Below are 22,272 nucleotides of genomic sequence, written 5' to 3' on the forward strand. Positions count from 1 at the left end.
TACTTACAGATTGCTTAAACGTATTTAATTGCTCTTGCAGGCTCTGGGCTTTGTCAGCCTCTTTCTTCATCTCATTCAAATTCCGTTTGAATTCTGTGAGCTCTAAGCGCAGTGACCGCCGTTCCACTTCTGCTGTACGCAGCCTTTGTGTAAATTCAAATATTTGCTTCTGCAAGGATGCTATGCTCTTCTGGTAACAAAAACGGAAACAATATTGTTAGCTATCAAAATCTGCTGATTATGCAATAAATCAATTGCATTTTAATGCCTAGGAAAATTAAAATGAAGCTTCCTTTCTGAATTCACATAAAAATTTCAGTAGTCTAAAACCTACTCTACTGTGTTGCTGAAACAATATATATACAGACAGTATTTTCTGACAGTCAAAACTAGGAAAGAGAGCCTATGGAGGGAACATCTACTATATTTTTGATAGATAGGAAAAATTCATTTTGTAGCAGCATATAACCCAAGTATACAGTGGGTGATAATTATAGTACTTTTAAAATTAAAATCATGAATTGCTCTTACAACGGTATTTTAAAAGAAGATTGCACATTGCCTAGAACCCTAAATGGCCAGAAAGAAAGCGAAGAAGTTTAATAAAAGCAACAAAATACCACAGCAATATCAAAGTTAGGTGTGGTCTGAGTAATATTATATCTTCCGTGCAATTCCTCATTTTTACTTTAAAGGCTGAATAATCTGTTGTGTACTACATAAACTAAGAAAGAAAGTAAAAATGGAAAGAAACAATCTGAAAGCAAATTCAGTAGGCACAACTGCTGTTGTATGCTAATCATATTCATACAAACCGTAGCAGGGGCCCTCTCAGTTATGCCTGCTTTAAGAGCCTGTGCATTTATTTTATGGAGTCCACGAGCCAGTCTCTGAACCAACAAGTCTTTCTCTATGTAGGTAATACTCCTGCTGGTGTCCGGTGAAGTAACTTCCATCACGATACCAAGTTTGTCCATGAGTTTTGAAAAAGAATTTCTTGCTGCACTAGTAAGTAAATGTCCCGAAAGCCAGGAATTCAGATCTTTAAAAGAAAAAAAAATAAAATCTACGAATCAAGTAGGTTTAAGCCTGTTTCTTTTAGTGCATCTTGGAAATATTTGATACAGGAAATAATGAAACACAATGTTTTAGGATTTTACCATATAAAGCAGTTGTACCCCACCATCCCCACACACAAAAATGAAAATAACCCAAGGCTCCAGTCCCAAGCAACTTTACTAGAGGACCAAATACGCCCCATTGAATTCAGAGGTACTTACTTCTAAGGAAATAGGCTTAGCGTATGACCGTTTGATGCAATCCCATAGTCTCCAGAATACACCTTGCCCCCTAAAAAGCAACTCTGTTCTATAGAAAATACTACATAAACCAGCTAATTTCATAAATAAGGTAATTTAGGGTGCAATCCTAGGGATGTTTAGACAGAAGAGAATTTAGACATGCTGGCTGGGAAATGCTGGAATTTGTAGAACTTTTTCTGTGTTTAACAGGCATAGGATTATATGCTTTGTCTACAATCTAGATTATGTATTAATAGAATATTTCCCATGGAATTGTTTGCGTGCTGGAAACAGGCATATTGTAACTTTCTAGGTAAATCTGTTTTAGTGGTGTTATATGCATACACGTCAACCATCTGTCAAATCCTGAAGCCATTTACCTTTGAAAACATTAGTCTATAACAGGACAATTCTGGTGGCAGAAAAAGAATCCAGGTCTAATTCCATCTTCACGTACACAAACACCTAATTCTGCTTAACTGCCGCTAAAATCACACGGGCATATGCAGGGGTAGACATTGGCTCAGGAGAAATCATGGTTTGGTTAATGAGTATTGGCTTTATGTTCTCTTCTTATACTGCATCATTTTCCCTTCATTAATCCATAGGTTGCAATATATGACACCCAAGACCTGTTGTGTAAGCAGACTAAAAATTGCTTATAAATATCAGTGAATGTGTTACTCATTCAAAAGCAGAAGGTAAGTCACAGTTGCAAATTTATAACTGTTTCCATTTCTTTCCTGACAGCTTAGATGTCTAAATCATTTGCTGCTTAAAACTACTGAGGCTTGGTACCTTAATGCCACACTATTTATATTCTGAGACAAGAGAATATAATTTACCTTATTCCAAGGCAATTAAAATTTTACAACTACAATTACTTATTTCCCCATAGGATTTTGGTAATCATCCTTCTCATATAATGGGCTTAAGGCCCCAGCACACCCAACATGTTCTGCTTACTGCTAGATTCGTCAGGTCTGTAATTAATAATTGTGTTTAATGTTGATAAATAAAATTGTCAGTGCTCCTTCTACTAATTGGTATTCCAGATAACAGTTAATAGGTTTATTTATGCCTTAATAAAAGTCTTGTAATTTAGTTTCCCCTCTGCAAGTCAGGTCTTAATCTGTCATTACTTGTCTTGCGATACTATCAGGGTAAGATGACAACCATGGCGGAGCTTATTTACATTCAGAAGGATACAAGATCTCCTGTTGCTGCAGTAGAGAATTAAAATATTTGTCTGAAGTTTAAAGCACAAAGCCTATCAAGGCACATTTTTAAAGCAAGCCATCTTTGCACCCCCCACCCCCATCACTATGAACAAAAGCAAACGTTTTCCAGCAAAATGGGATAGGAATACGGTCCACAGAAAATTCTTTCCATCCGCAACCAAAGAATCATCTAAACTAAATGTAGCAGGATGCAAATAAATCAGTGTCTTCTCTGAAAAACAATAAGTGGCATTAAGTTTTATTTTATGTATAAACTTTGCATATGGACAATAGTCCATTCAGATTTCATGTAAACTTGGCAGGAATTCAAAGGACTGCTTTAGGTAAACCCAAGGGTTTGGGCAGGCCCAATGAGATTTTCATGTTTAAAAAAACATATCCCCCTCTGAATAACAGGCCCCACATGCAATATTGTAAATTGGCTTTTGAAAGTCCTCTCCATTTCAAAGGCTCCGTGGCATGGCAGGGCTGCTGTTTGAGTAGTGCAAAAGAAAAGACAATGGAAAAAAGAGGAAATAGTTGTGTAGGGTTCTCAGCTATTGTGTAGAATAAGTGGTTTTGGGTGGAGTGACAACATTTGTAACTCTAACTTTCTTGGCAACAGTTGTAAACCAAATGTTATCAGAATATTTGAAAGAATACATTGGTATCAGAATATTTGAAAGAATACTGTAGATGACTGTGTCATTCCAGTTTAAAATCCTAAATTTGAACTTTGCATAAACACATAACTTTCAGTCTAATGTTGTACCAGTCTTGGTTTTAAGTATTACCAGAGAGATTTGGACAGGGGACATTTCCAGAATGGGAAAGCACACACTTTCTAAAAGCAAAGCATCACCTCTGGTTAATTTTTAATGAATAATGGTTTTCACTAAAACAAAGAAATGTGTGGGTTAAAATCATTCACGGCTTTGAGAGGTGAAATGAGAATACAATGCAATTCCACAAGGTACTGTATTCTGCTGTATCTATAACCAGAGGGAAAAGAATATATACACTTTAAGTACCTGGCCACAGACTATCAAGGAATTACAGTAAAAGCACTAAATAATTTATGTTGTGATGAGTGTGTGAGAAATGTCTTACACAAATACGGTTGCAGTACAAAGAGCAACAAAGTCTTTATTAAACAAATGAAGCGAAAACCAATGAAAAGTGACAAACATTACTCTAGCAACAAGGAGAGGATGCCCTGTGTTTTGCTTGTTGTTGTTGTTTTTAGCAAAACAGAATAAGAAGGAAGGGCTGAACTCCTTACTAATATTTACATGACAAAAAGTCCACTGTGAGCTTTAGAAACTCAGCTTAAGCTACAAATAATCATAGTCTCTTCTGTTCAAAGAAACTTAATGCTAGCTTCCTCTAAGCAACAGTGTTTTTTTAAAAAAACCAAGCCTCGTGTAAGAATGGCTTGGATCCAAAATGCAACTTTAGGTGCACCCAAGGGATTGCAAGGGCCCAATGGGATTTCTTTGCATAGGAGGCCTCAATACCATATCAAATTGGTTTGAAACTACTCTCAGTTTCAATAGTCTGTTTGGCTGCTGTTTAAAAACAAATCCAAAGTCTCCTTGGAAGCATGAAACCAGTTGTATTGTTCTTCCAATCATGGCTTATGTTGCACACATTAACTTAAGACGCTAAGGATTTTTCCATGGCTTCTTGGGGATGTGGGTTTGTAGGTGCACCACATAAGCTTCTGGAAATGTAGTCCTTGGTTGAGAACCATAAGAAATGGTATTAGTGGGATCAACCTCACAACTAACGGTAGGTTGCATAAGCATCCATTAACTGATCAAAGAGCACATCATGGCCAAAGCACAGTCAAGATGCTGGGGTAATCCGTGTTAACACTTTCCGTCTTGCACTGTTTGGGCTAGACGGGATATTTCAAATGATATTTCTGAGACCATTTGACTAAGACCATGATCAGCCACCTGTTAAACATGAACGAGAATGAGCCAACTGGTCAGAAAGATCTCTGTGCTGAATCTGATCAGCCTGTCTGTCTTCAGTGGCTTCGAGGAGGCTCCACCTCTACTTCAGCATATGGCCTTGGCAGAACCAAGCCAGATTTTGAGGTATTGCTCAGTGCCAAGCTTGTATGTATGGGTGTACTACCTGCTATACTTGTTATACTGTGATGTTTTTTGGTACTTACTTCACACAGGAGTGCAGTGAAGCTAGGACTGTGACACCCACAGACCTCTGGATGGGGAACATAGTTGTCTGCAATGTTTAATGATCCCTGCCTCATGCATTGCCTGCCTTCCCCTTCCCAACACCACGCCTTCTTCATATGCTTTTCCCCCAATCACTTCCAAAATCAGGAAGCATGGTGTGAAGTTATGAATGGGCATAGGCTGGCATGTGTAGCAATGCTGCGTCAGCCTCCAGTGATTCCACTCTGCTACGCACTGCTGGTGGTCAGATGCCGACTGGGAGCAGCACAGAGTACACCTAGCTGGATCTCTGTCATAGAACCTCCCCATGGCTGCTGCTCTTCTTGCAATGGCTGTGCATAACTGTGCACTAGTATTTCATGGACAGCTATTTAATTAACAATTTATATATTTCTAGGAAAAACTGTACCCTCAGTTGCAGTTCCCTGCTCTTAAAATCCTCCCATATCACCTTAAGAGCATTTGAAAGGGGATACACTGACAGCAAGTTAAATTTTCAGCCAAGTCAGTTCAGAACTTTGTGGACCATCTAGTTTTATGTCCTAATCTAATGGATTGGCTTCAAATGCGGTGTTTGCAACTGAAGCTTAATCCTGGGCCTGGCAAATGAGAATGTGTAGGACTGTCTGTGACCCACTTATCCAGGAAAATCCCACCTTCTCTGCTACTGGTCAATCTTGCTTACGGTACTCTCTGCTGATTTTTGCAGCCCTGGAACCTTAAGGTACCCAATAAGATGCTGTGTTAGAAGGTGTGCGGGCACCTGGACCTTTCCAACCAAAGCAATGCCAGTTCAGTGAACTGGTGAATTTACCGTTTACTTTACAGCAGTCCGTCACCAACAGCCTGTCCAAAAGGTATTGTTTGAAGGTACAGGATACACAAGACAAAACCAAAGAGGCAACTAAAAGACATTACCTGTTTTGCTAACTACTTCATGCAGCTCAACCATAGAACTAAGGATAGCAGCAAGAAGACTAGGACTGGTAAACCAATTAATTGCTTGAAGAGAACGGATCTGTTCCTTCTGTTGCCCTGCATTTCAATAGAAAAAAAGTACACTAATCCAAAGCCACCCTCAGAATTAGATTTAAAACATTTCTCAAAAAATATTGTTAAAACGGTCACTCAGATTTGGAGGCTACTAGGCCAGAGCATAGCATCCAAAGTGTTAGTGCAAGAATGGGCATCACATTTACCACCGGCAACCAAATTAGAAAGTTTTGCCATCATACTTCCAAGGTTTGGATTAAATTTCAGGCTTCAACATCAAAAGAGTAGAAACTTCCTTTACTTAAAAAAAAAAAAAATCAGTAACACTTGCGTTCTTAGAATTCGTACAAATTTCCGTGGCTTACACACTAGAAACTTCATAAGCCAGACACAACCTGTAAATTATCCAACCCAAATATAATACTCAATATTTACATGTCAACTGTAAATATGAAAACTACTCTTCCTGCCCCCCACCCATCCCAAAATCTACTATTTGCCCAGGATGGGGTGGGGGAGACAAACGTCAGGGAAAAGTCACCAAGGGGAAAATTTAAACACATCTCCACTTGGCGCAACGATTCCACTCCGAATCATGCCAATCCAAAGACGTCCACTTTTTTTTAACCTACAGGTTCACAGATTTCTCCCTGTTCAGTCTTGTTATCATTACTATTATAGATGTAGCTGGAGCAGAGATTGAGGGATCAGTGGCCAGCCTAGAGCCATCTAGTGAGCTCATGGTTGATTTGAGATCTGAACTAGGGACTTCCCAGTTTAGAGCTTACGCTCTTAACCACTATACTCCATCCCACCTTACAAGTCTGCAAAGCTATACTTATTCACCCCACATTAGTTCAATTCAGCCATCCCAAGCCATGTTTTGCACTAGCCTAGTTTAACATCCAAATCATGGCTTGAGCTTCAAAATAATTCTCTCCTTTCTTTTACCATCCCCTAACAAGACAGAAGTTTATGCCTGTCTCAACAGTAGACAGAGATGGCCAATATTACAACAATTGCCAATTGTCAATTCAGACATTAGTCACTTTTGAGCTGTGATTTCCAATTCTGGTCTGGTTTCCAATTATAGAATCAGAATAGATTTGGAAGGGGCCTATAATGCCATTGAGTCCAACCCCCTGCTCAATGCAGGAATCCACCTTAAAGCATACCTGACAAATGGTTAAACCATGGTCTATCGATTCAGATATTTTGTCAAGCCATAGTTAAGTTTCCTTCACCAGGGCTTGGCATATAATCTGTACTGAGCTAAGTAATGCAATTCTGCTTTAAAAAAAAAAGAACAATGACATGTTTGTTTTAAAAACTTACCTAATTTCTTGGTGTGTGTTTTTATTGCTCCTTAATAAAGCAAAGAAGTTATTTCATGCAACATTCTCAATTCTGAAAATGCAAAAGCTCCCTAATATATTTTAAAGAAAGATGCCACATGGCATCTTCAGTTAAGATGGTAGTCATCGTGTACCTCCCCTGGTAGGTACAAGCTTTTATGATTCGCCTTGAGGCCCAGTATTGGGCAAAAAGTGGAATAATAATAATAATAATAATAATAATAATAATAATAATAATAATAATAAATGCTTTATCTGAAATAATTGCACTGGAATAGCCATTTCCATTCCATAATAAGAATTGTCATCAAGATGAGGCAGCCAGGACACCATATTCCTCAAAGTGGGTTGTTCTTGGACTAGGTATTGCACTAGGCAACCTGCCCATTGCAATTGAATAATTTTGGTGTGTGGACAAATTTCAAATACACAGAGCCAGAGAAGGTGCTGGCCACACATAACTTGTGTGTCATATGAAAATGGGAATGAATCACAACATCTTCAATGGATCAGATGACCTGAGGCTGACTCTGACAAGATATTCACACAGAATTTATTGATTTCATTGTCACAAGGCTACATGGAGCAACACAGAAGCCCAGAGCAGACATAGCATTCCAATTCTTCTAACCATGATCAAGAGATTTGTAGCATATATCACAGACATGCACACTCCCACCTCCTGCCTTAATTCCCTTCATTTATTTTTATTCATGCTACAGAATTATACCTGTATTGGCATTGGCCATAGTTAATGCAAATCATAATGCCTCTCTAAGCAAGAGTTGGGTTTGCAAACCCTGAATCTGAAGGAATCTAGTTTGTGTAGACCATGGTTAGTGCCAAGACAGACATAATGCTAAAGCAAACTATGGAAAGGCAGGTGAATTCACACTGTGAATGGGAGGATCTAAAGAGTGCACAGCAGTTTACACTGGGCCAGAATAAATTCAGATTCTGTTTACCATCAATTCAAATAACGGGGGCTCCTTTGTAGTTAACACCACCACTGGGGGCTTTAGCTCTTTTAATTAATGCACTAAATTTGGTTTAACAGCTTAAACATAATTTCCCCCCTCAAATTGTGAAGCCTACGCCCCCCATTGCCTTGGCATAATATAATTGTTATTTAAGTACTGAAAGTGCAGTTTGACACAAAACATATAAATCATTAGCTGATTATCTTACTTGACAGGTTATGTACATCCTTGGAGTCTCCTACGCAGACTAAGATTCCTATGCCTTCTCTGAAGCTGTCCACCCAGGAGAAAAGGGAGCTGCACGACTGGCCCAGCATTTGAAGCCTATTGGCTGCCAGCACGGCGATGACGCCTTTGCGGAACAAGCGTATCGAGCCTTTGTAGTGCCTTTTCTTCTTCACCTTGCCATCGCTTTGCTTCCTTTCCTCGGTCTCAGACAATGCATTGGCCAGAGTCCGTATCTCCTGCTTGAACACATCACAGGTGTTGACCTGATCCTGAAGGAAGTCCCTTTGTGTGGACAAGGCACATGATCGGCTGTACAAGGGATACAGGGCACCAGACAACAGCGCACAAGCCGCCAGCAGAGATGTATGTTCCTTTTGAGTCTGAGTCAACATGGATTTAAAGTGCGAATTTTCAAGGATTAACTGCTCCTGCATTTTTTCAGCAGTAGTGAACTTCTCTTTGGCTTTTTCTGCCATTTCTTGGTATTTCTGCAATGGGCAGGGAAAAGAGATTTTAACTTCAAGACTGAATTGCCAACCTGTTTCCAACCACTAAAGCTTACAGAACCTATGGATGAATTGTTGCCACATCTTTCTACCGGCACATAACAAAGCCCTGACATAAAGCCTTAAGGCCATGGCATGACTCTGTCACCATTGCAATGAATCCAAACTCTGGAAAAGCATATTTAAAATAATGGGTTCACTAAGGATAAGGGAAACGGCTTTTTTTGCAACCATTAAAGTCTTATCCAAAACATAATGGTCAAGATGCACATCTCTGAAGGAGAAACAGTGATGTCTTTTAAATATTATATCAGCAGTATGGGAGCCACTTTTCCATGGGTTTATCTTGTCCCATTGCTATAATGTTTAAAGCCCCACAATAATAACAGGGGCAGAGACAATTATGTAGGCCATTACCACCTAACCAGGATGCGTGGGGATGACTGGGTAATGAGGACATATGCAATGGGCCCACCTGCATAGTATTGGACCTTCAAGCATCACGGCAGTGCCATAAGAAGGACCACAGTGAGTGGTCAATTCCAAAGAAACAGTAAGTGAATCAGCAGAAGAGGCAGATGGCACTGAAGGTAAAAGAATCGAGGCAGAAACAAGCAACCAGGAAAAGAAAGAAAGAGTAACAAGGTCAAGACTGGGCAACTGAAGGAATCTGTCTGGGAATAGGGAATCAGGGGCAGCTAGCAATGATGAAGTAAACTCTACAGAAAAAAAACTTACTTGGGCCTGTAGGTAAGGCAGGAAGTTCTTGTATTATAGCTACATTTTTAAAGAAGGGGGCTAACAGAAAAAAGAGCTAATCCTTGTTCAGCATTCCTTGAGCTGTGAAATAAGAAGTTATTCAAAAGAGAGCAGAACAGAACCTCTCCTGAGAAGGTACCAACCTGATCCATGGCAAATCCCAATTTGATACCCAAAGTACCCCATACACACACATAACAAATAAATTCCTAGTAGAACTTGGGATTTTTCCACTGGTAACATGTCCACTGATTCCCTTTGTACAGAACAGATACATTGGTCCAAAACTACACACTGACCCAGTTCACATCTCATAGCAGCAAATTATGAGTTAATTAACCATTTGCCAGAGACACACCAAACTTGCAAGCCATTTCTGGACTGAAAAACAACCTAGAAATGTTTGTAGGACACTCTCAGTTGTTTATGGGTTAAACAACCCAGTGTTAACCTAAAAACAAATTGTTTTTAGGTTAACACTTAACTGATAAACAACCCAGAGTGTCCAGGTTTGCACATCAAAAAACCACGCAACGTTGCATAAACAAGACGGGTTGTTTATACAAAGTGGAAGTGGCTTGTATGCAGTGCACCTCCCAGCAATTTGTGGGTTAATTAAGTTTTATTTGATCAATCACATATTGTTGTACTTTTCACATGAATAGAAACTTGCTACTCCAACATGCTGTAAAATGAATGGATAAAGGTTCCACACCCAGTCTCTGGCATCCCCATGTAGGGATGGAAAAGATTCTTGTCTAAAACCTTGGAGAGGCGTTACCAGTAAATGCAGACAATACTAAGCTAGATGGACCAATGATCTGGCTTGGTGTAAAGCAGCTTCCTACTTAACATAAAGGCTAATGCAGGTGAATAATGCAGTACTTCCTTTCTATAAGCAACTTATAACCTATAAGCAATACTAATCTATAAGCAACAGGTAGGTCTATGACTTAGAAATAAGAATTATGCTGCTCTTCAAAGACGACAACACATGTCTGGGAAAAGTAAGTTTAGGAAAAGAGAATAGTAAACCAGGGGAAACCTGGAGAGACAGAAATAGATAGGCAGCAGCTGGGAAAGGGAAAGTAAAGGTGATCTTTTAATTACTTTGTAATCAACCCCCTACTTATATATTCACAGATTAATTATGGTTCGGGCGGAATTATATTTCCAAGAGAACACTCTTAATTTTATTTGATCAATCACCTATTGCTTTACTTTTCACATATATAAAAACCCAGTTGTCGAGCAAGCTGTAAAATAAACAGACAAATCTTAAAGCAGTAAAGTATGTTAAACTAATGACTGAATATGCGTTGCGAATCACAGCAATATATTAAGTGCTTTTTATAGATACATATATATTTATAAAAGAAACACAACACAGTTATCTTCCTTCAAAACTGCAACACTGTCAGTACCCTTAAATTGTTCAAAATATGAGTATGGTTATCAATGGTTATTGGAAAGGTCAAGTCAGATCAAGTCCCATCAACAGCCTGCATTGCTCCAAGAAACGTTCACAAAGCTCAAGAATAAGTCTGAACTGTCTTGTAACCATGCTGCTGAAGGCCCTTGCCATTCACATCCCTATCAGAATCATGGTGGAAATTCTTATTGGAAAGAAGCTCTTTGAGGTTGCTGAGAAACCTCATGAATTGCTGCCCAATCTTTCCAGATCAATAGAAAGAGAAGATGCAATGTATCAATCCTTTAGTTCAGCCTTCCTCACCATGGTGTCCTCCAGATGTTTTGGCCTATAACTCCAATCAGTCCCAGCCACACCAATGGTCAAGGATGAGGAGGAGTGTAGTCCCAGACATCTGAAGGACACCAGGTTGGTGCAGGCTTCTTTAGCTGTTTTAAATATTTTTTAAAAAATTCACATTCAGCATGCAACAGGTTATAAACTAGGACAAGTTGTGTTGCATGAACAATTAATTCTTCCCACTTTAAGCTGGAACGGCTGTGGTGAGGAAAAAGGCTGGGTAGATACACACACCTCTGTTCAGAACAACAAAATAAACTTGGTACTTCCCTTTCTGTAAAACAAATTAAGAGAGAGGAATTGGAATTGTTCTAATATTCCACAAGGGGCTGGTACAGATGACACCCAAGCACATCTGCTTGTTTTTAAGTATGATTGCACAACAGCTCATGGCTTGCATAGAATTGTTTTCATGAAATCAGCAGCCAAATAGAAAATTGGGCTATTAATACATCATCACAAACCATTCAAATGTGATTTGTGTAGGTCTGGACATGGTAGCTGCTTTATTCTATCAGTTCTCCACAAGCTCGTACCTAGTGCATTATAAAATATAAAGGAACTACTGGGTGTCCAGGGTTAATCTGCATTGACACCAAATGCAGTCTCTAGATAGGTTCTTTGGAAGCTTGAAAAGCATCACATATATGAGAAGAAAGCAAGCTGGCCTTTACACACCAGTCTCCTTGGTCCGAAGGCAGTTACAAACCACACACTGCAGAAACAAGAAGCTGTGAAATAGTCTCCTTGTGTGTCAGGGGACAAGATCCATCCACCAGTGAAGGATGAGTCGGCGCCAAGCAACATTCCCATCACCTGTCCCTGCACAGTTGCCGCAGCGAGAACCAATAAGCGCATCACCTCCAGTGATAGGGCAATACGCCCACTGGAGTGACTGTGCATGGATCTACCTCCTGTCAGGAGGAGTGATGCCTCCGCTGCTGCTTCTTTCTCTAGCAATGGCCACTGCAAAAGACACACCATGGTACTTCCCACTGAAAGAAGCAGTGGCACAAGCACAGCTCCTCCTGACAGGAGGCGGAATCAATGTGCCGTCACTCCAGCAACGGCTGCGGCCCCAATAAGGTAAGCAGGAACCAGTGCCACCGTTCAGTAGAGAGAGCAGAGGGGGGTGGGAGAGATGACTACTCCATGGAGCACTACTTTCGTGTCACCCAAGTGCAACACACCAACAGTCATCTGTGGAGTGGACTATTCACATTTCTTGGACTTGTCATCCGAACGCACCCACAATCTTCAGAGTCACATGTACTCTGCTGTTCTCAGTAACTGGCCCAGCACAAGTTCCATTCATGGTAGTTTCTTCTGCGTTGCTGTGGTTTTGGTAAGAAAAACAGTGTGTGCATTGTAAAAGGGAAAGGAAGACGGAAGGAAATCTACTACTAAAAAGAACAGATTTGCAGAAATATGTGAAACATGATCAGGAATGCATATATAATTTAAAAAAAGGAAGAGTTAAAAAGATGTGCCAGTCATGGAAAGGGGGTATACAAACACCAACAGTTCTGGCTTTGTACACCTACATGAATTATGCATGAATAATCATATACAGAATGGATATTAGGATTTCCCATTAGACAAAAAATGCAAGGGCTAATTATGTTAATTAATCCTTATAATCCTGTAAATGCACTTAACAAAGTGCCTTGCCCCACAATTGCATTTCAAAATTAAAGAACACCTGAACATCCACACATTCACTCAGAAATTGCAGCATTGTTAGTAACTGATTCTTACAGCACAAAGCTTAACAGCATTTGTGGAAGGCGTTAAAAACAACCACCTTGATTCAGAAAATACATACATACGCACTTACGGTTCTTGGCCCTTAGATGTGAAAAGGCCAGAATTTAAGAAAGCAAATATAGACTCCTATAGGTCAGTCATAAAAGCTCATCTGGTATCTGTTACTTAAAGCCAGAGAACAGGAACAAGACCCAATAATAAAAAAAAAAGTATGACAATCCTCCTTCACTGAAATATAAGCGTACAAGGGCAGACTGCATTTCTTCTCTTCAGCAGTTTTATAATTGTTTTCTGATCCAAACCTACGTTGTCTCTAATATTTCTTTAGAACCTTAAAAGTACAATTTCTTGAAAGGAACAGCAAGATTCTCGCCTTAAAAGACTGGCAGCCTGACTTCCTGGAGTGGAGAAGCTTTGAGAGGTGGCTTACTGGGTTATAGCACTCTGTGGACTTCAAGAACCCTTTAAAAAAATTAGTCACTCCCCTGGAGAGTACAACTCTATTTTATCCTATATCTTGCTGGGTTTTTATCCTTTATGTTGGCAAGAAGACAAGACTGCAAACTGGAGACTTAATGACACTTGGACTTCAAAAGACTTCACTTTATTTCAACTATTTTATTTTTCCTCTCTCTTACAATCCTCACTTTGATAACACTGAACACACCATAGTCTTCAACTAATTCACCTGCTCTTCGGATAGCAGTGCTGCTCCTTAATAAAACAAGTCAATTCTTCAAAGGGGGCGACATTCCTTGCCCTAGAGAATTCACCTGCCTATTTGGTAACCGTCATTATCCCCCTTCCCCAATAGAGCTATTCATTATCGTATATTGGTTTATACATGAGTCAATTGTTGCTGCTTTCCTGTAGTTCGGCTGTATCAGCAAAGACCTGTTAAGTGCTAGCAGTGAAATGTATTATAGCAATACTTAGCTATTGCTATAATATGTATAAAGCACTTTTAAAGAACGTCATGTACTTCATTACCTCAGTAACCCGTACAACAACCCTGTAAGGTAGCAAGAATGTTATTCCTGATAAGCTAAGGCCGCTCAAGAAGTTCACAGCCAAGCCAAGATTTGAATTGGAAGATGGAACTTCCCTGATTATTCTCTTAACCATTACCAATTGCACTTCAAAAGATGAAGGTATTTCTGCTCATTTCTATATGGAATTTGAAACGGTACCAGATTTCAAAGAACTCACTGTCATTAGATGAGAACATGCACTCTTACACAGTCTATTGAAGCTCTTTTTGGTATTTCAGGGGGTTGAGGGGGACACGACATTATTGACAAGGCCTGTCAAAGCTCATATTATAGTGCAAATATCCTTTGCTTGTTCACGGTTCATCAAGAGGAATTGTGGGTATAAAGGGGACCAAACAGATGCTAGGCACCTGCTTTGAAGTGTAGACCTTGTTGTCCATGTTGACAACACAAATGCAACACAAAGGCCAAGAGGGTAACATAGAGGGCAGGATGGATATAATGTGTACAGGGCGGCAGAAAGGGGATAAATTGATGAGATGGGGACAGGGACAAGGAAGAGATTATTAGGAGACAGTGAAGCAGGTTTTCAATTACTCTTTCTGACAACTAAATCTCTAAATCTGTCATTTCCATGGTGAGTTCAGTTTACTTCATTCTATGTTTCTGCATCCATTTTATTAAAGAAATCCACAACTTTTGCTTATGGTACAAACAGAACAGTTTCAAATGTTCAACCAACACTTCAGAACCTGGGTGAGGAAAGTAAATGAGTGAGTGCTTCTTAAATCAAATGCTCACCATACACATAGAGCCAGCATATCAGGAAAAGGCTAGGTCAGAACTCCTTTTGATCTGCTAATTTTCTGTGTACAGTAGACAGTTTTTTACATATGGGAACATTAAAATAGGAAGTTCTCCTACCTCTATTCTGAAATGGTATAGTCCAAGAAGGACAATGACACATATTTTTTATCAATGTATTTTTTTTTTTTTGGCTTTGGGCACTTCTCAAGGTATTTCAAAACGTTGCTTAAAATAGATCTTACGTCAATGAGTTGTAATCGGTGATAGTCCTGATTATCTTAGGTCATTTCAATAGGACTACTCTAAGTAGAACTAGCATTAGATAGAACCCAATTTCCCCCTTGTAAGTGTGCAAAGCATATCAAGGCCAAGCCCTTCTCTTGAAACTCCCACTAAACCAGTGTGATCCCATTCTCACCAGTTGGGGAATAGTGAAGATGGAAGGCAGGGGGAGTTGTAGTGCCAGCACAAGCTCAGTTACAGATAAGCCAGTATGGGAACCTGATGGCACAGGTTTCTCAGTCTGAGATATAATAGGGAATATATGACACGGGAATGGAGCTGTTTCACATGAGAGGGGTTAAGAATAATATAACAGCAGACCATCTTGTATGTGTGTCTTAGGACTAGACCTTGACTGAAATGGCAGATGCTATTTGGAGCTCAAGTACCCAAAGAACTGACCAAAAACTGTTATCCAACGCCTCATATCACAAAGAAGCAAAGGTTGCAGCCCCCTGGTCTAGCCAATTCTGACATATAGAGCAGAGGAACAGGGACACATGAAAGCCCAACTGAAAGGGCCAGATTGCCCCCACTGGTGTTAGATGGGAAGGGTGGGCATCCATTCTTTTCATCTGGAGTGTGTCACAGTACTGTGCACATGGAACTTGTTCAGTAATTCATTTTATACTGAGCAAAAAATAAATACAAACTATAGTATGGATTTACAAATGACCCCTTATCTCAGACTTCAGTACAGTGAGAGAGAACATGGTGGCTACTTCTTTATACCTTAGGACAAAGGACAACAAAAGGCACAGTCAACGGCCTTTCAATAGTCAGAGAACATAGTGGACCAGATATTGGCTTCCCTGGGGAGTCATTACCTTTAGCTAAAATAAATAGCATATGTCAGACTAATTTCTCTTGCTGTCTCGCTCACCAGAATGGAGATTATTTCTATGTTTTAAGTACCTTTTATGATTGCTGCTAACTTCCCTATGAACCTATGTCTGATACACAGTTCAGTATAAAGTGAATTTCAATAACTTTAATTCTACAAAGCCATAGGAAGAGTAGTTATCATGAGGGAAAAGCATCTGGTACTCGGTGTAATAATACAAAGAAACCAATGTTTGCACTCTGTAGGTAACTTTTGCATAGTAACTAAATGGGAAATGCAACTGCAGGATCCAATTAAGCAATATAAGTTCTGGAATGCCTTCACACAAATTCATACACTTTCTAAAGAAAGTAGAAGTTAATAGTAAAAAAAAAAATCATTTCTTTAAGCATACTGAAATTCCAAAGCAATTTAAAATTGGTTTGGAACCCAAACCACTGAAATAATATACTAAATATTTAAAGAATACATTTAGAAGTTTATGGTTTCCTGGCAGAAATATTGTACCTGTGCCCTTGCGTGAACTTCCCCAAGGAGTCCAGAATATTGCTGTTCCAATTCCTTCTTCTGCTTCAGCCAACAGCTTTCCTGTGCTTTCATCTGTTCAGCTACTTTGTTAAAAGTGTCTTCTTGGGTCTGCTGAATCTCCCTCATCGTATCCGACTTGTTCTTACAAACATATTCAAGGTGAGATATCTGCATGGTTGGCATTAAGAAAATTCTTGTTTAACTCCTTTTATGGATATTCCCAGTCCTAATTTAAAACAAGGCACTTGGAAACATGAAAAATCCTGTGCAGTATCTCATAATCCAGAGGGAAATCAAGCACTATTTATTAACCATGAAAACCCAGCTATCCAGATTTTGAAGCATATGACACAGATGAATGAGTGCTCAGATGAACTAGTATCTGGGCTGCCCCATCCCTCCTAACTTTGGAAAGCCTGAGCACCAAGCTCCAAACCAGTGGAAGAAATAACCGGCCAGGGGATAACTGGTGTTGGATCCTGCCCACCCTTTTTGCTGCAGCATCCTTCTGAAAGTGAGCTTAGCAGCTGAACTATCCCAGTATCCTGTTCATGGCCAACCTCTGCAGTCAGTTACCTGCTTTTCACCTTCATCATTGCAATACACCAAATTATATATCAACAAGATACTTGCCTTGCAGTAGAAACAGCACAAAACTCTACAAAACAGAGTGACCCATGAGTCTTTCAAGCTAAAATTGGTTTGAAACCCAATAGAGCAATGATTAGATAGCAAAATAAGACACTCAGCTACAATCCTATAATTGAACACAATAGAACGTACTTTTGAATAAACATGCATAGAACTGCACTATGAGATGCAACTTTACTGAAGAACTCTGATGGGCCCACAGCACACTAGCTATATTCTAAGCCTAGAACACACTCTTCAAATATTTAAAAGGTTGTCACACAGAGGAGGGCCAGGATCACTTATTGATCATCCCAGAGTGCAGGAAACAGAATAACAGTCTGAAGTTACAGGAAGCCAGATTCCGGCTGGACATCAGGAAAAACTTCCTGAGAGTAGTACGACAACAGAACCAGTTACCTAGGGAGGTTGTGGGCTCTCCCACACTAGAGGCATTCAAGAGGCAGCTGGACAACCAGCTGTCAAGTATGCTTTAGGGTGGATTCCTGCATTGAGCAGGGGGTTGGACTCGATGGCCTTATAGGCCCCTTCCAACTCTATTATTTATTTATTTAAAACATTTATATCCCGCCCTATATCATTAAGATCTCAGAGCAGCATACAGATAAAAGCATACAGTATAAAATAATAAATATGCACAGTTAAAAACAAATTAAACCATGAACCAACTTAAAACAATAATTTAAAAGCAGTAAAAGCAGTTAAAACAATTAAAACAATGTGCCAGTGAGTTTAACCATCAAAGGCTTTGTTAAAAAGCCATGTTTTTACTTGGCGTCGAAATGAAATCAGTGTTGGCACCAATTGGGCGTCCAAGGGGAGGGCATTCCACAGTCGGGGTGCCACAGCAGAGAAAGCCCTCTCCCTTGTCCCATCATAGCATATATGTTGGATTGGTGGGATGCGGAAAAGGGCTCCTCCAACGGATCTAAGGTCTCGGGCAGGCATATAGTATTCTATGATTCTATATGCACATTTTTCCATTGATGTATATTTCTAAAAACTGATTGACGGCAAATGATGTCCTGCTTCCAGTGTCCCGGTTCACTGTTGCAGCTATTCCACTTGTAGTAAGGCATAATCCTTTTGGGCAGGAAAACAACTTCAAAAGTTCACCATGCTTCACATACATCAACTTAAAATTGTTTTGAAGGTACATCAATATAATTTCCATTTTGCAGATATAGAATCAAGGCACAGAAATAGAGGCTTGCATAAGGCTAACCAGTGAGTTCATGGCTGAAGCAAAGTCTGAAGTAGGACTTCCCAGGTCTCAGTTTTAGCCAATACAACTATACCAGATTTCATATAACGAGACAGGAGGCAGCCATGTGAAGTAACATACTAAGTGAAATGATTGTTTGATTAAATCAATTACCCCTTGAAGTATTCACATTAAAACATATGTCGTAATAAACCATTATATACTTGCAGAGTTGATTCTGATTTGTTGAGCATTTGCACATTTTAAGAGCACTTTACAGTACAATTGCTTTATTTGTCCAAAAACCCAATAGATGAAGAATGCAATCCTATGCATGTTTAGGCAGAAAAAAGTCCTAAGATATTTTCCCCCTGCCTTATCATGCATAGTTTTGCGACCTTAAGATGTAGCTTGATGCTTTAGTTGGTCCTAGTAGAACATAAAAGGAGTTTTGCATCAAGTTAAGAAAATCTACTCAAATCAGTATGTCTGTAATTGTTAATATGCAAAATCCAGATAAGGTCAAATTATTTTACACAGTTGCAAATAAAAATATCTATTACAGCAAAGGAAGTTTGGGTGCTATCACTACCTGGTTAGCTAAAGATGATATTATTCTGCTTTTAATCTCTCTTTTTTATTTTAGGTTTGTGGCAAAACAAGATAATGACAGGGGATTTCACAGAGAAGGGAACAGGGCAGTTAAATTTCCATATGCAACCTGGATGGGAAATTTAAGCAGCTCTACCTTACAAAATGGTGGCAATGCTTGCCCTTCTGCCTACTTTTCATGGGCATCTAGCAATCTATTTGCATTGTGTTGCAATGTATGGGTCAACATCCTTCTAGGTGATGGAAACATCCTAGATCACCTTCTAGGTGATTGGAAACATCCTTCTACGGCTGTGCAAAGGATTCAGAAGCTTGCACTTCGAACATTTTGCCTTTTTGCTTCTAATTTTAGTTGCATTGTTAAAATCTTAATAGTACCCTGCTTCAAGAAACCTACAGAACTGAAAAGCAGGCAGTAACACCATCTCCAATGAAGCCCTGGACATGGCTATCTTCAACCACCTAATTATTAATAGGGGAATATATCCAGTAGTACATATTGCTATTCCTCCCCTAGGCAAAGGCATTTGTTGAGTTTCAAATTGCCTTTTCTACTACCAATTTCTATTAATTACATCTTTTTTAAAAAATTCAAAACAAACTTTGCTAGATTTATCTGTTGGTTCCTAGGGCTAGATTTAAATTAGTACTGGTACGCGGTCCTGCTCCTGAAATTGAGATAAAAATAATAGCTCCAACTAATGTGATACATTTTCTGTTTGCTGTCCCTGAAGACCACATTTGAGTAGGACCAAATTTTGGATTTTATTCTACTAGATCACGGAACACAATGGCAGTTCAATCAATGAGAAAGGAACAAACATCTATTGTAGCATTACAACTTAGGCTGTGGAACTACTTTATTTTAGCGGTGAGGAATCTCCAGTCCATGGGCCTAATCTTGCTGACTGTAGATCTCCATCTACCCCACAGCCTTCATGGGCCCCACCTCCTCCACAAGCCCTGACTCTAGGATGGAGGCCACACCATGGCAGGGGGAGGAGGCAGGGAGACTAATCTCCTTGTTATCAACAATCACAGAAAGTGATTTCTCTTACTTAGTGCACTGCTCATCATCCCTGACAGATGAAGGCACAGAACAGGTGAACATAAAAAGAGCCATGCTGGATCAGACCAAGGGTCCATATAGTCCAGCACTCTGTTCATAGTGGCCAACCAGCTGTTGAACATGGACCCACAAGCAGGACGTGGTGCAACAGCACCTTCTCATCCATGTTCCCCAGCGACTGGTGTATATAGGCTTACTGTCTCTGATACTGGAGGTAGCACTTAGCTATCAGGACTAGTAGCCATTGATAACCTTCTCCTCTAGAATTCATCCAACCCCCTTGCCATCCAAATTGGTGGCCATCACTACATCTTGTGTTAGTCCAGAATTCTGTTCACACAGTGACCAACCAGCTGTCAATGGGGAGACTACAAGCAGGACACAAGTACAACAGCATCCTCCCACCCAGGCTTCCCAGCAAGTGGTGTACACAGGCATACCGCTTCTGATATTGGAGGTAGCATATTATAACAGGGACTCAGTCAGCCCTGGGAGGACTGGCCCATCTTCCCAGATCTGGCAGTGTCTCCAGCTTTCTGCAGCACACGTCACTCCCATGGGGATGATGTGCACTGCGCAAAGCCAAGGACTTGGACAGTGTCCTCCCCCATGCTAAGAGAGGCCCAGAGCTCCATGTCTCTCTCAGCATGGAGAAAAGAAAATGGGTGGGATGATGGCATGACATCATCTGGACTGTAGCAGCCCCAGTGGAGAGCAATTCAGCCCCCACCTCAAAATGGTTTAGAACACCCCATCCCTGTTTTATTGTTAGAAAACCTTAAAAAAAAAAGTTGGTGTGTGTGTGTGTGTGTTTAACTGACAACCATACAACACATTCAAAGATCTGACTGTTGGGCCTTTTTAAAAGAAAATATTTGCCTTTTAAAAACTCGCAATCTGTTTATAAGTACGTTCTTCCGAATTGTATTTACAAATGTAAATGCATCAAAGAGTGACTACCATTTCTTGGGAACACTTTTTCTTCCTCCTGCCAAATAATTCCTCCCATTCACCAGCAAATATTTTAAAGATGATGTTCCTTGAGTAAGTGCATTTTGTTTCTGTTTTATGCCGAGATAAAGAGTTGGTTTATTAGTGTAAATGACTAAGTTCTTTGAATAGCTTCATCAGTAAGATTAATTTATTTTCTTTTAATTAGGTCCCTGTGGCTAACACTGGCTAGTAGTATTAGCAAGTCCTGCACAGAAGCTGGAGCTTAGAGACTTCATACAGACTTCAGTCACATTTACATGCCCACAGCAATGGCATCAAACCGAGCTGTAGACAAGCCGTAATTAACGGTACTGAATTATTAACATCCAAATTCTTTTTGAAATAAGATGAATGTCAGTCCTTTTTAACGATACTGTGATGTGGACAAATGTCACTGAATTTAATAGAGGCAGCTGGTGCCTGAGGACAGTACCTTCTCATTAGCCTTGTTGAGGTCTAAGATCAGGGCATCAACATTCTCCTGCAAGACGGTGCAAAGCTCTGGCCAGGAGAATTTATCCAGCATGCCTTCGGGTTGTTTTATGAGAACACAGCCCGCTACCAAGTGCTGATATAAAGTATGGAGGAAGGTTAGCTTCTCCTGCGAGAGTGGAGTCAATAAAAAAAAGAAAGAAAGAAAGAAGGAAGAAAGAGGAAAAAAAGAGTTAACTGCAAATATTGTTAAAATCCATTGAGAAGGACAACATAAACAATAGTGTGTGTGTGTTCCAAAGGGATATACGACCTATGCTCAAATCATTAGTCAAAATCAGAAAATAGATAATTGCCCATTATACAAACACAATGGCTGATCCCTTTTATATAAACCGAGAAGATTGTTTTCTCTTTGATAATGATTGGAACATGGTATATTAAAGATACGCAGGATCAGACCTTACATTATTATGCAAAACCTAACCCAAACATTTTTGTATTTATTAATGGAATGTTGACCGCAACTGTTGAGTGAACAAGAAAAAATGTTTTATATATAGGGCAAACTAAGTGTTATACCACATAAGGGGCTGCAGAAAAAAGTAACTGCATGTTTAGTTCCACTCCTCCCCCTCTGCAGCATCTAGCAGAACTTACCGGTGTTATGGAGTTCCATATTTTCCTACATCACAGGCCACGAATGATTTCGAGGAAGGGCAGGGATATACAGAACATTGTGACATCATGACATGAGGAAAATTTTACTAG

General features: G+C 39.8%; 1 protein-coding gene across 3 annotated transcripts in view; it reads right to left on the reverse strand.

Annotated features, from left to right (window-relative positions):
• CCDC171 (coiled-coil domain containing 171) overlaps positions 1-22,272 on the reverse strand; it is a 210,964-nt gene that overhangs the window by 120,246 nt on the left and 68,446 nt on the right. For all 3 annotated transcript variants that reach the window (XM_063129238.1, XM_063129237.1, XM_063129239.1), the window contains 6 exons: positions 21,503-21,670; positions 16,520-16,708; positions 8,265-8,772; positions 5,647-5,763; positions 816-1,042; positions 8-190 (listed from right to left, as the gene is read on the reverse strand). In XM_063129238.1, the coding sequence (XP_062985308.1) occupies positions 8-190; positions 816-1,042; positions 5,647-5,763; positions 8,265-8,772; positions 16,520-16,708; positions 21,503-21,670 (1,392 nt within the window). The remainder of the gene's footprint in view (positions 1-7; positions 191-815; positions 1,043-5,646; positions 5,764-8,264; positions 8,773-16,519; positions 16,709-21,502; positions 21,671-22,272) is intronic.

This window comes from Elgaria multicarinata, chromosome 6 (assembly GCF_023053635.1).
Source record: "Elgaria multicarinata webbii isolate HBS135686 ecotype San Diego chromosome 6, rElgMul1.1.pri, whole genome shotgun sequence".
NCBI lineage: Eukaryota > Metazoa > Chordata > Lepidosauria > Squamata > Anguidae > Elgaria > Elgaria multicarinata.